Source organism: Spea bombifrons, chromosome 8 (genome assembly GCF_027358695.1).
Source record: "Spea bombifrons isolate aSpeBom1 chromosome 8, aSpeBom1.2.pri, whole genome shotgun sequence".
NCBI classification, from domain to species: Eukaryota; Metazoa; Chordata; class Amphibia; order Anura; family Pelobatidae; genus Spea; species Spea bombifrons.
This window is the reverse complement of record NC_071094.1, coordinates 27,380,926-27,395,171: the sequence shown is the minus strand read 5'-3', so window position 1 is coordinate 27,395,171 and position 14,246 is coordinate 27,380,926. Positions and strand designations below refer to the sequence as shown.

Sequence of the window (14,246 nt, the reverse complement as noted above, 5' to 3'; positions counted from 1 at the left end):
CAGCATCCAGCGAGCCAGCACTAAAGCCGACTAGAAGCAATTATATCGAGTGCAAGGAGATGGATCGAGCAGAGAACACCCCCTGCGCAGAAAATGCATATAAATTATACATTATATATATATATATATATATATATATATATATATATATATATATATATATATATATATATATATACACACACGCATATAATACAGCGATTTAAAGTGACCTCTCAACTCTCATATGCATTAACCTGTACAAGTACATCCTTAAAAGCTGTGCCGGTACTTCCTGACTTTGAGACATCTCCCTGCCGCCGAACAGGACATCAGGCTGTATGGATTCTCCCGTCAGCTGAAGCCAGCATCGTGTTGTGTGTAACGGCATGAGTACTGGCACACCGTTATATAATGAATGCCTGACTAGGGTTGTGGTGGCCTACACTACACACTAACTGAAGCTTCCGTGATATACAGTCAGCCATTACATTTATATAGCGGCAGCAGATTCCGTAGTGCTGTTACAACAGAGTTAGTAAAATCGATTAACCCCTTTGAGATAAAGGCTGATTTTATTTTCTTTACCCTTCGTGACAATGGCCGTTTTAACATTTCTGCGCTGCTCGTGTTTAGCTGTAATTTTCTTCTTTCCCGTCTACTGAACCCACACAAGTTATATACTGTTTTTTTCATGACAAGAAGGGCTTTCTTTAGATGACATTGTTTTGATTGTATCATATTATTTACTATTAAAAAAAAGTATAATGAAAAAAATGACATTTTCTAACTTTTAGTTGAAAAATCTTTTACTCATCTATAAAAGGTAATGAAAAAACCTGCTAAATAGATTCTAGTAATCGTCCTGAGTTAGAAATACCCAATGTTTTTAAGTTTTTTTTTTTGCTTTTTTCTACACGTTATGGGGCAATAAGTACAGGTAGCGTTTTGCTATTTCAAAGCCATTTTTTCCAAATCTGGTAATTCTTCCCCCCATGTGCCATTTCGGGTATCTTTGAAGCCGGCCAATGCAATTTACCCATCAAATCATATATTTTTGAAAACTAGACACCCCAGGGTATTTCAAATGCTAGTATGTTAACTCTTTCCATGCACCATATCTACCACCAGTCTTTGTCAAACTTTGTGGTAGTCATTTTTTTGCATTTGTTTTTTCACACACATTTTAATTCAGGTATGAATTAAAGGGTTCTGGTAAATGTCACAGCGATACCTCACATGAATGATTTTGCCTGGCTGTTTGGGGCAAAAGGGCCACATTTGGGGCATGTGCATTTTTCAATGTTGAACTTTGGCGTTTGGCGATCAACTGCCCATGCCCTATTTGGTACATCTTTGAGCCCGGACATTTCAGTGTGCCCTATAAAACCATATATTTTTGAAAACTAGACACCCCAGGGTATTTCAAACGCTGGTATTTTAACTCTTTCCATGGACTAATTCTACCACCAGTCTTTGTCAAACTTTGTGGTAGTCATTTTTTGGCATTTTTTTTCCACTCACAATTTAGTTCGGGTATGAATAAACAGGTTCTGGTATAGGTCACTATCATATGAAAACCAGACACCCCAGGGTATTTTAAATGCTGGTATTTTAACTCTTTGTATGCACACATTTTACCACCAGCATTTTTTCAAAGTTTGCACTAGTATTTTTTTGTGTGTATTTTCCCCCCACATACCTACTTTATGTATGAATTTACAGCTCCTGGTATATGCCACTGTCACACAACACCCCAATATGTGTTCAGCAACATCTCCTGAGTACAGTGATACCCCACATGCATGGGTTTGTCATTTTTGGGGGGAACTAAAAGGCCACATTTGGGACGTGTGCATTTTTCTAATTGGAAATTAGATGTGTGGCCATCCTTCCCCCTGTGCTAATTGGGACATTGTTGAATCCGGCCAATTCAATTTACCCCATCAAATCATACATTTTTTAAAAGTAGACACCCCATGGGCATTTAATATGCCAGTATTTTAACTCTTTCCATGCAAGAATTGTTTTAAGCTAATGTGCTAATTTGTATATAATTATATATATATATTTTTTTACATTTTTTGGAACTTGAAGGTTCCCCTGATAGTGACATCTTGTGGATGGCAAAGATCACACACGCAGTGGCAGTTGTGACCGCTCTAAGGAGTGGTCACAGTCCGTCCTGAGGTAAGTGTTTGGTGTCGCTGAATGCCTCCTGATCGAGGCATTCCAGCGACACCATTGAAGTTTAGGAGGTGATCATTGATCGCCTCCTAAACTCTTTTAAAACGGGCGTCCGCCGCCATACAATGTATGGCGGATGTTGACGCCCCGGAGAGGGGCCAGACATGGCCCCTGATGCCAATCGCGGTGTTGCTGAATGCCTCGAGGTCAAGGCATTACAGCAACACCGTTTGGGTGCAGAAAGCGAACGTAGATTGCTTTCTGCACCCGTTTAAAGTCAGGACGGTCCTGGCACGTCAATTGTCACTAACCGGATGTTGTCATTAAGGGGTTAAAAATCACACACAATAACAAACTGGTACAGAAGCAGAAGAGGGCCCTGCTCTTGCGAGCTTACAATCTAGACTGGGGTAGTTGTGGCAAATCTTTACCACCCAAGCTATTGTAAACTAAAGCTCTCATGTTGCACAGGTACGTTATTTTTATTATCTTTATATAGCGCAAAAAATGTATGCAGCGCTTAATACAATACATATATTCAAGGGGTATGACAAGACGAGAATTGACGGACTAAGACAAACCGATACATTAGGTGGAGAGAGCCCTGCTCGCAAGCTTACAATCTTGAGGGAATGGGGTGATAAACATAATGCACAGAGAAAGAGCGAGAGGTAGTGTGGTGGTTGTATCAACGACAAGGAAGATAATGAGTTCAGTTTTAGAAAGACTAAGTTTCAGGTAGTGTTGTGACATCCATAAAGAAATAGCAGACAAGCAATTGGTAATATGGGACATGAGCGATGGAGAGAGATAAGGAGAAGACAGGTAGATTTGGGTATCATCTGCATATAGATGATACTGGAAGACAAACGAGTTGATTAGTTTGCCAAGAGATGAAGTATAAAGAGAGAACAGCAGAGGGCCAAGGACTGAACCTTGGGGGATGCCAACTGAAAGTGGAAGGGGTGATAATGTCTTGCCAGAGAAGCTGAGAAGGAACGGTTAGACAGGGATGAGGAGATCCAGGAGAGATCTGTATCTCGAATGCCTGTAGAAGCAAGTGAGTCAAGAAGAAGGTGGTGATCAACAGTATCAAAAGCAGCAGAGAGATCCAATAGTATTAGAATAGAGAAGTGACCTTTTGCTTTGGCAGAGAGCAAGTCATCGGAGACTTTTGTTAGAGCTGTTTCAGTAGAGTGAAGGGGTTTGAAGCCAGACTGTAGAGGGTCAAAGAGGGAATTCGAGGAGAGGAAGTTAGTAAGGCGAGTAGCTACTACTACTACTGCGGTCATGCAATTTATTCTATTAATGGGTAACGAACCCCTCTCCTGAGCCAAAGGTAGACTATGGGGATGAGGTGAGGAAGTATTGGGATGGGAGAGAGGACTCAGAGCTTTTACTAAAGACTCCATCTTCTCTTTGATATTTATGGCTGTATCGATTTTTTTACGACTGGAGAAACTTTTTTGACTGAAAAATAATTTATTTCAAGAAAAAAAAAGATTTTTGAAAACGTGTATTAAAGTCCCCGGGTTTTGAATATCACATGTGCGCCGTAGATCCCGTTTTGTTGTGGGCCAGCGACCACATAGAGGTTCCCGGCCTCAACGTTTATTTTCCGCGCTTTCCTTGATGCGGACTAACGACACGTTACTAAGCAACAGCGCAACTCTGGCCACACAGCCCACGGTCCCTTGTACGGATACCGCACCTTCTACAATACTCCGCCCCCTGTAACCACTATCCAATCAGAGCGGAGGGCTCGGCCAGTCAGCGGCTCCCTGGTTATAGAGCTAGAGACGCACGGCACGCAAGGCTTCCAAGATGGCGACGACCACGGAGGGCGGCGGTGTTCCCGGGCTAAAACGGACTCACCTCGGTATCCCTGAGGCGGTGTTTGTGGTGAGACTCGCTTTAAGTACAGCCTCTTCCCCGTGTTCGCCGCACTCTGCCAGCACTAGCTGTCTTCTAGAAAATATAGGGCCTGCATGTGGCTTGGTAGGCCCAGGCTGTCATCATGGTTACCAAGGCGGTGGCATCCCTTACAAGGCAATCTCTGCATTGGCTTTGTCTCCGCATATCGTATTGGCCGGGGCTGCCACCCCCTCTCCCCGAGCGCCCAACTTCGGACCCCCTGATAGAAAAGCCTAAAATACCCAATGGCTTCGCAGCTGCACACGTGTGTTACCGCTTCACTTCAAGCGATGGAGGTCCTTTCTGCACCGTGCCTATTGTGCCGCATCGCAGGCTGGTAACATGGCAGCTGTCAGGCTTTAGAGTGGCCCATGGCAGTGAAACCCAAACCCCACAATGGCAGTAGTTGTGAATTGGATTCATTATTTTAATATGTTGACTGCAGGGGGTGATACAGATTAATGGCATGATTAATCTCAGGGTACATATATATTTTATTTACTGTGCACGCACTTGTTTTATGTCCAAGTAAAGTAACTTTAAGACAGACCTGTCACGTCTCTAAAAACAGATATTTTACGGTTATGTACGTTAAATTAAACATGAGTAATGACCTCATAAGTGCTTTCGTGTGCATGACAGCCATTTTTGTGGCTCTAATGTGTTATCCCCTTTCTAAAGGATCTTGGGGGATCCTGCAGCAATTGCCCCACTCTGCTCCATGGCAGGGCCTGCCCTGTGTGTGTGTGTGTGTATGTATGTATGTATGTATGTATGTATGTATATCAGGCGGAGCCAGCATTGGCCGTTTGTAGCTGCAGAAGTGCTGATTGCACTGAATTAACAGAGAATGCCTGAATGGAAGTTTGGGTTTTCTTGGCTGGAGGTCTAAATGCCAACACGGCTGGAAACTAAGGTCAAGTTGAGTTCCCAGGGAGGCAAGCCAGACCCTCCTGGCCCGCTCATGTGCGGGATTCAGGCAGATCACTGCGATCAATATCAATGGAGGGCTGTAGATGCCTGCATGTTTTAAAATTAGGAGACCCTTGTGATCACCATGGCATCAGAATAGGCATCATTGGGCTCCAGGTTTTTAAAAGACCTCCAAATGGATCTCCGGTCAAAAAAAGTTTACTTAAGTATCAAACATTGCTGAAATGGTTAATGAAATAAAAGTTGCTTAAACTCCTTGTACCCTTCCACTTAAAATATAAATTTTAAAATAAAGCCCTTTTTGTTCCTAAGCAACCCCCCCCCAAAAAAATGTAAGGTGAAATTGTACCCCCTTAAATAAAAGTGACCCCTATGCGTGCAAGGTGGTGTCTAATATGAATCAGTTTTTTCATCAGTGGCCAAAAATTGGGTTTTTCATTTTTCTTCTGCTTTTTGGCTTATGATGAGTTATATGAATAGTGGTATCAAAAGAAAGCTCTGTTATTCAAACTATATACCGTATTTGCTTGATTATAAGACGAGGTTTTTTCGTCTTATATTCAAGGTCTGACTACAAGACTAAGATCCAGATCCCCCGGCAGATCTGCAGGGGACCCAGATCCTCCTCTATGGTAATCTCTGCTGCTGTCGGCACTTCCGTTGGGGCTTATGTGATGGAGCGCCGGAAGGTCACGTCACGCTGGTGCTCCGTCATAGAAGCCCCGGCGCAGCAGAGGTTGTCTACACGCATTGCGTAGACGTCCACCGGCTGCCCCCACTAGACCCCAGGGAGTCTGAAGTACGAGTCTGGGGAACCATTGGTACGTCGGGGGGGGGGCAGAGTGGCATATGGGGGGGTATAAGGCACTCCTGTAGGCAGAGTGCCCTCCAAGAAATGCCTTTTAACCCCTTAAATGCCAGAGTGGCATAATGGGGGCAAATCATGGAGGCAGAGTGGCATATAGGCAGGTAAAAGGCATATCTGGGGGACAGAGTAGCAAGCTCTGGGGCAGATGGGCAGGATGGCAAATAAAAGGAAATAAAAACAAAAAAATTCTCAATCATAGTTTTTATTAAATATGAAAAATAGTTTGTGAATTAATATTTACTAGTAAAACATTTTTCTTATAGGGTAGTTTTATATTCAGGCTTTTTCTTTTTTTCCTAAATTAATGTTCACATTTTGGGGGGTCGTCTTATAATCGAGCAAATGCAGTATAAATTGCATGTGTGTGCTAAACATGCAAAAGGAGGACCAAAAAGCTCTAGTCATTAAGGATAGTAAAACCCGACCCCACAAAGGGCTTTACTCAGTGGCTCATCAAAATGACTTTTGTTACTGTTTTTTAAGAATCATTCAGGTGACTTATTTAGGCATAAGCCGGCCGGGAATAGAGGAGGTACCATCAATACAAATGTTCTCCCCGGCACTGCCTGGATGTTTCATATGCTGAACTGCACAGCCACAAGAGGGAGCAAGTAACTAGAGCGTCGCATCTCGGCACCGCTAAACCGACAGGGGCTGCTGACTCTGGTCAGGCCCGACCCCTGTAACCTCATTGGTATCTGTCATTCTCATTCTTGTATTGGACAAGTCTTCCACTAAGAATTGCATACATATTATATAATACACACAAGTTCATGCTAATGTGATAGGAAACAGGACACTTATTTACGTATATCCCGTGCATATACATCATGAAATAGACACGGAGCTAGGCAGTTGCTTTTTCAAGGGTCTGGTTTATTTGGTATGTCTTAACAAATTCATGTGCCTGTCTGTCATATAGACTCATGCAGCTAGTATGGTGTCTGTGCTGAGTCCTGCTATCGCTGTATACGATGAATATATCACTTTGTGTCCCTTGTGTAGGAAGATGTAGAATCATTTATGAAGAAACCTGGCAATGAGACGGCTGACATCGTGCTCAAAAGATTGGATGAACAGTATCAAAAGTATAAGTTTATGGAACTAAATCTCTCTCAGAAAAAGAGAAGGTATTGCACTTTGTGTAGTGTTTATCCTCATCGCTTATATATTGCGTAGGAAAAAAAAAGTAATTGTAAATATCTACTCTTTTTCCCCGATAATAAGACATACCCATAAAATAAGCTGTAGCAGGTTTTCTAAGCATTTGCGCAATATAAGCCATACCCCGAAAATAAGACATAGTGATAGGCGTGGCTTGCAGCGTACCGACGCGGAGGGGTAAAGAAGACTGGCAGCCCTTCTCATCTGCCCCATGGTGACAGCTGCTATCTCGGAGGTGACCGGAGAGGTGCGGGCAGCCCCATCAACAAGGTCGGCTCCCCCTGTCAGGTCTATATTTGAATAAATGTAGATTTTTGTACCATACTTAATAAAAATAAGACATCCCCTGAAAATAAGCCATAGTGTGTCTTCTTGAGGAAAAATAAATATAAGACCGTGTCTTATTTTCGGGGAAACACGGTAATCTTTAGTTGTGTGTTGTAACAGACCTCCGTAATTTAAGATCTGGGTCTGAAGTTGTGATCTTCCCATGGAGAAATACAGGGCTTTGGTATAAATGTCTTCAGATAGTATCCTCCGCCATCCCCAACTTCACTCGCTTGGTTTCGTAATGCTGGATTATTTTACTTACTGTGTACCGCTTTATGCCATAGCGACCCACACGCGATCTTATGAATTCAAAGTGCAATGTATTACTCGGAGATTTATAGGATTATTTTCTTCTGCTTTTTGGTGTGTGTGACATGAATAGGGTATACTGGACTTTCAAGGACCTCTGTGCTTTCATTATTCTCATAATAAATTTCAAGTTGAATCTGTCAAGGAAATTTGAGATATGCTCATTAATGCCTTTTTTTCCCCCTTTAGACTAAAAAGTCAGATTCCTGAAATTAAACAGACTTTAGAAATTTTGAAGCACATGCAGAAGAAAAAGGTATGTTTTTACAGAAATTTTTTTATATACTTAATTGTGAATAATATTGGTTCATCTAGATGGTGTGAGGGATCACTAGTAAAAGCAGTAGTTGGCATGGGAGCAGACCATCTTTTAGGGACGGTGGATCATCTGTTTCTTAATAGAACCTCTTGTCTCTATAATAGATAGCAAGTCTTTCCAATCAAACAGTTTCAAGCACTTTATGCTGAAAGGATAAGCATATTCTGATCTTAAAGGGACAGTCTAATGTCCATGACACTCCTAGTGTAGAAGAATGCATAAGTACCTTGTGACTTTATCTTAAATTGAACGCAGAATGGCTTGTAAGGGTTCATACAATACTTGGTGTGTGGACAACAGATATATAAAATAATGTATATATATTGTGTGTTTGAGCTATACATCCTCATCTCCTAGCCGAATTGCAAATTATTGACGAGACTTTCATTTTTTGCTTTGGCCATAACAAAATCCATAATTTACGTTTGCCTAAAACAATTATTGTTTGATATAGCGCCATCCAATTCCGTAGCTCTGTCTAAAGCATAACTTTGGTCGTGATATTTGAAGTATGCCATTTTCATATAGATCTTCTGTCTTTCAGGATACTACCGAACCTATGGAAACTAGGTTTTTACTGGCAGATAACCTATATTCCAAAGCCTCTGTGCCTCCAACAGATAAAGTCTGTTTGTGGTTAGGGGTGAGTATATAGTGTCATCACCAAGGCTTGTAAACGTTGCTAAACTGACTGGCTTCAATTAGCAGCGAGCCCATACAATGCATTAGGCCTTCCTAATTAGGTTGTCATGTAAGAAGCTATGACCAGAACGAGTTGTATCAACTCCTACCCTTCTGTTACTGAAGATTGAAGTTTGCGTCTGCAGGCTGGTGAATTAGAGTTTAGGTTTTAATCTGTTATGCAAATAGTTTTACTTTATATTAGATAACTCTGTTTTTTATGTTGCTAGATCTAAAGGATGTAGTAAAACTAGCCTCCGTTTTCTAGAACTTAAGTTGTGCTGGAGTTGGGCATTACCCAATTTACCTATTTAGTCAAAATTACCTTTTGAAATGCAAAACTTGATGGTACCGAATGTTTAGCTTTTAGTCAATGTGGCTCAGTTGAAACTACTTCATGTCAATATTTTGGTTAGAAAATGTAGGAATGGCTTCAATTCTCATCTTAGATGGTCTCCCGTTTTCAGTGGTTCGGTACATGTATATTTTTAATTATTGGTGTCTTCTTGTAGGCAAATGTAATGCTTGAGTACGATATTGATGAGGCTCAGGCTCTCTTAGAAAAGAATCTCTCCACTGCTACAAAGAACCTTGAATCCACCGAAGAGGACCTCGACTTCCTGCGGGACCAGTTCACCATCACAGAAGTCAGTATCCTTTTGGGAGGTCTTGGAACCTTATTTTTTTATTTAACTTGAAATACAGTACAGTTTCTCCCTGCCCTGGGAGAAGCGATCTCCTCACCAGGTACTTTACTTACTGTTGGTTAAGGTTTTGTCTGTCATTGAACCGGCTCAAGGTGTAGCCCACAGCTACTTTGTACGTATTAAAAAGGGAACTCATTGATTGTCAATGAAGAAGGGAATGAAGTTATGGGGAGCCTGGCACAATGGGAGCTGTATGCCACAAAAACAGGAGAGCAAACTATCGGCTATACAGTAATGTGTTTTAGCAAAGAAAATCTGTACAGTAGTTTGGCAAAATATTCAAGAACTGAAACGGTTATTCTGGTAATTTTGACTTTTTAAAAAAAACAAAGCACTAGAAAAGTGAAGGATGGGTTTTCTGTTCAGATTCCTTAACCGCCCTCGCAGATATGGCTAGAGTTTATAATTGGGATGTAAAAAGAAGACACAAGGAAGATCCGTCTAAAATTAAAGCATAGTTCGTATCGTTTTAAATGTAATTCGTTTCCAGACACACAGTTTTAAACCACCTCCAATGAACCTTTGGAATAGTTACCGGTATGTCTTCATTTTCTAAGGCAAAATGCTGATCCGAACACAGGCTTTTTATTTATTTGATGAGCTGGACTTCATGCATGTTTCAAGGTGTATGAAAATGATTGAAACAAATAAAACTGGTCAGCATAAATTCATAGAATTCCTTCGTAAATCTTACAAACCCTTCCACCAGAGCAAGCAGGTCCAAGCATGGACTCCGAAGCTTGTAACTTTCAGTCATTCGTATTCTAATCCTTTGTCACCGTCTGAATACTGCCTTGTGTAACATAACATTTTATATAGATGCCAACTGTCATCCAATTCTGTTTCTTTTCCCCTCCAAATAAAGCTTTCCACGTGCCTCAGCCTGCAATCCTGACTTCCCCATCCGTTCATCCTTGCGTTAGAGTCCCTATACTAAGCGACTTTTGTTGCAGAAGAGGGTTATACTAGGTAACTCTTGGTGCTTCATGGGGGGAAATCTAGATTGTGGGTCTTACATAAAAATAATTTTACTTTTTTTTTTTAATGCTATATAGATCAGTCAACCCTATTAATCTTTAGCCTATCACCAAATTGCTACAAGTGCTTACTACCCAGCCACTGCTTTTCACAGTCACTTTTTTTGGCTGCCCTAGGCATGTCAAAGTCCTATTTCACTACTTGGTGCTATCTGTGGGTGCCTGTGTGTTTTTACTATGTGATTCTTTTTAATTTCGATAAAAGAACAATGATGGAGGCATGATGTTTGTAAAAGATTGAAACATCCATTATCGTAGTCCTTTGATAGATTGTAGCAATCAGTGATATGACTAGGACAGGTTTGTCTATACATGTTCTTGAGGCAGTGGTACATACCAAACTGTCTTAGTTGCTACCAATTACTTCAGTGGATTCTATATAAAATGGTCAGGTTTTTTTTTTTGGGGGGGGGGTTAAACTATAAAATCTAAGATGGAGGCCCTTTTTGTTTTGGTATGTATGATGTATGTAGAAATACCTGATCTTGGTCAAGCTTCCAATAAATACGTGGTGAAAATAAACTTAAACCCTGCAGTATGTTAATAGTCTACAGCAATGGCTGCCTTGAGTGACAAATGTAATATGGCTAAAGCCACCAGGTATGGCATCTGCTGGACAATGCAGCGGCGTATCTGCGGAACGCCCTCCGACAGCACTATACATCATGGAACGGAGATGTGCTGCTAAAAAGCGGCCTCTTAACATAGCAGTGAATTTGTACGCCGGAAACAAACTGCTCGGCGAGAACGTCTTAATACGCATCTGCCTGAGATTCATTTGTGTTTCTGTTCCGATTAATTCCCGCTGAAGCAGAATTATGTGTTATATACAAGTTTTTTTTCTACTTGTTTTCACATTAATAAAGTGTTGAGGTGGTGCTCTGGGTGTGAGTTTCATGTGGTATTGTACCTTTTAATATGCAGTTACTGGTGATCTGGAACATACAGATAGACCCCGGTGCATTGTTCTGTGAGGAAAAGATTACTCCACCCCAATGCAAAATGGCGGCAATGGTTCTTCTCACTGTGTGCTTTATTCATACTACACAATCAATCATTGAGCTCCTGGCGGTAAGTGCTGCTGGAACGCCGTCCTGCCAACCCATAAATACTTAAATGGTTTTATACTATTCAATTTAGGAAGCAAGGGAAAGCAACTTTTTTTTTTTGCTTCAAACCTTTAATGTCAAAAGATTTAGAATATTAGAGTTTCTTGTTTTTGACAGCTTTCAACAAATATATAGGCTGTAAGAGAAGAAAAAATGGAAGTACACACATCAGAGTTCAATTAGGGAGCTATCTTTCTACAATCGTTAGTATAGAATGTGATGTCCATATAACAAACGAAAATTGAAGTTTATGCGTTTCTCTTTGATGTATGGGGAAAAAAACACTGACCTGGAAAGCAACAAACAAGGAATTTAATAAAGCCTCACGCTTAGCATTTTGTGTGAGCTGCCAATGGTCGTGTTCTAGAAAATCTGGCCTGCCTGGACCTTGGCGATCCTGAACAGGGTAAGGGTTTCCATCGTGTGGTAGTTCATTGAGGGGGGAAAAGTTTGGCAAAACAGAAAAAAACAGGTACCGTATCACCTAGTGAGGTCACTGGCAGGATGTAATTTCACAATGTCACCGATGGAAGAAGAACAAACGCAGAGACAGCTTACAAGTTTTTCATTTCACATATTGACAGTTGTGTTCTAGATACAAGCATGTTTTCATTCACATACAGCTAGATAAATAGCATATGTTCACAGTTACAGTGCAAAATGAGGACAGGGCCGTGTACAGTTTTATATCCTGGCCATTCTGAGAAATGCAAATCCAGCATGCAGATTTTAATGTTATCTACTTGAAAATCGTCATTTCTGCAATAACTCACAGAAGACAGGTACCTAATGCTTCATTATCAAAATGAGGTCTCTTTTTAAAGTCGTAGCAGGTACAGAAGGGGAAAAAAATTATAGCCATTTTCTTAATTTGTGGTTGAATATAGTGAACTAGAAGTAATTAATGTACAGAAATCTGGATATAGAACTCTTGAAATCAAGATACACAAAGCTTGGGTTTACAAAGAAGTTAGAAGGTGGAGGGTAGAAACAGAATAAAGTCCATTGGGTTTAGTGGCCGATTGACCGGCTTCTTTGACCAGTGTACCCAACAGGTATCTATCAAGCTTCAGTCAAACTTCAGCACCCCTGATGATTACAAAACATTAAAAAAACAAAGTGTGTGAGTGTCTCTTCAGTGTAGGAACTGTAGTTCCACAGCAACGAGAGCACCACTGGTGATACTTAAATTTCCTCCTAACTTCTAAACCACCTCCTTTGTATTTGTTAGTGTCGCTATCGATTTAGCATGTACAACAATCTGATATGAAAGAAAAACATTAAGAATTGGTACAAGTGGCAGACTCAAAGTCTGGGCTGGTCAAGGTAGTTTTATCAATGTCTAACCAACATGCCTGACGTTATGTTAGTCAAAGTTCGGCTCAGTCATATAAAACGAAACTTCTATTAATAGAAATCCAGTTAAATTATCAACTCCTAGATAAAGAGGCTCACTACAAACCTGGGGAAGATGTCCCCGTGGTGAACCCAGTAGTACCACGAATTAACTGCTGTGGACTTCAGCAGGGTTTAGAGGAACCTGTAGGCATCTAACCACGGTTGGCCTACACATTTTACACGAAAGCGTGCAAGTCAAGCTGCCGATATCGTCAAAAGACCAAGAATACATCTGGCCATCAAGAGCAGCAGGAAAATTGTCTTCCTACCAACCTGCCACTGAGATGAATCCCTCATCTCTCAACTTGTAGCCGTTTCTGACAAGTCTTTATCAAGTTGATTGCAAACTCAAGACAAAACTTGCTAAGCCGAAGTTGTTGCAAGTCTCCTGTGAGATATGGGGTACTTTGGGATGCTATCAATGGCCATTCAACGACCCGGTGAGCTCAGCAAGAGTTACCGACTGCTGAAAAGTGCTAACCCATTTTGTAAGGTGTAACACAACATATAAACATTTGTTATCGTACATTGTTCTCTATATTAAATGTAACTTTTATAAATGAATAGTCTTCTCTTGTCAAAAAGGCCAGCTACTACCATTCCATGACATAAAATTAAAGGCAACATTGTGAAAAGGAAGGTAAATCTTGTGACTTGGTGAATGCCTTCTTGCAACGGTTATGATTCCATGATTCACTTCCCTGACTGTCATATACACAATGACAGAACAGTTCAGGAGAGTAAATAAGGTCTGTATTTAAATCAAGTGTACTGATCATTTACACTAATGGGGAAACTGTCATTCAAGGTAAAAACATACATTAATTCAGCATTAAAATGTATAACCTTTCATTATTTTTAATGTTCAGTGTCACAGATATTTTGATTTATATTTTCCAGCTCTGACATCACAACAACCCCCCATCAGAGACATAGATAGCTATTGCATTTCATTAACATTTTGTTTTATCTCCCATAATCCCTCAGTACGGATTGCACTGGACTCCAAAAAGTTGAGGCGTAGAAAGCATTCATGCACCCACCTGCATTGTTTTAGCCAAGTGTCTTAACATATATAGTTCTTCCTTAAAGCTATCTAAAAATTATACCAGAGCCATGTTTAAAATATGCAAAGAGGCTGCATGATGGCAATACCCACATACAGCACAAGAAGAACAACAGGATACACGCCGCTTATAGGTGTAAGAATTAGCATTGGATGTTAGCTATTACACCCCTTAAATCTTGATAAATAATTCATTTAGTCATCATTGTGGTTTATTTTCGTAGGTTATCAGCCAGAACAATTAT

General features: G+C 40.7%; 1 protein-coding gene across 1 annotated transcript; it reads left to right on the top strand.

Annotated features, from left to right (window-relative positions):
* The first annotated feature begins 3,929 nt into the window (after positions 1–3,929).
* On the top strand, positions 3,930–10,058 carry VBP1 (VHL binding protein 1). The gene is made up of 6 exons (XM_053473571.1): positions 3,930–4,068; positions 6,887–7,011; positions 7,874–7,940; positions 8,548–8,646; positions 9,197–9,335; positions 9,779–10,058. The coding sequence occupies exons 1-6, from the start codon at positions 3,991–3,993 to the stop codon at positions 9,847–9,849; spliced, it is 579 nt and encodes a 192-aa protein (XP_053329546.1). The 5' UTR covers positions 3,930–3,990; the 3' UTR covers positions 9,850–10,058.
* The last annotated feature ends 4,188 nt before the right edge of the window (positions 10,059–14,246 follow it).

What these genes read in the sequence shown, in the direction of transcription:
- VBP1 (XM_053473571.1), top strand. Translation starts at nt 3,991, where the DNA reads ATGGCGACGACCACGGAGGGCGGCGGTGTTCCCGGGCTAAAACGGACT. An exon ending in AGCACATGCAGAAGAAAAAG is followed by an intron (nt 7,941 to 8,547) that starts GTATGTTTTTAC and finishes TCTGTCTTTCAG; the next exon opens with GATACTACCGAACCTATGGA. An exon ending in AAGTCTGTTTGTGGTTAGGG is followed by an intron (nt 8,647 to 9,196) that starts GTGAGTATATAG and finishes GTCTTCTTGTAG; the next exon opens with GCAAATGTAATGCTTGAGTA.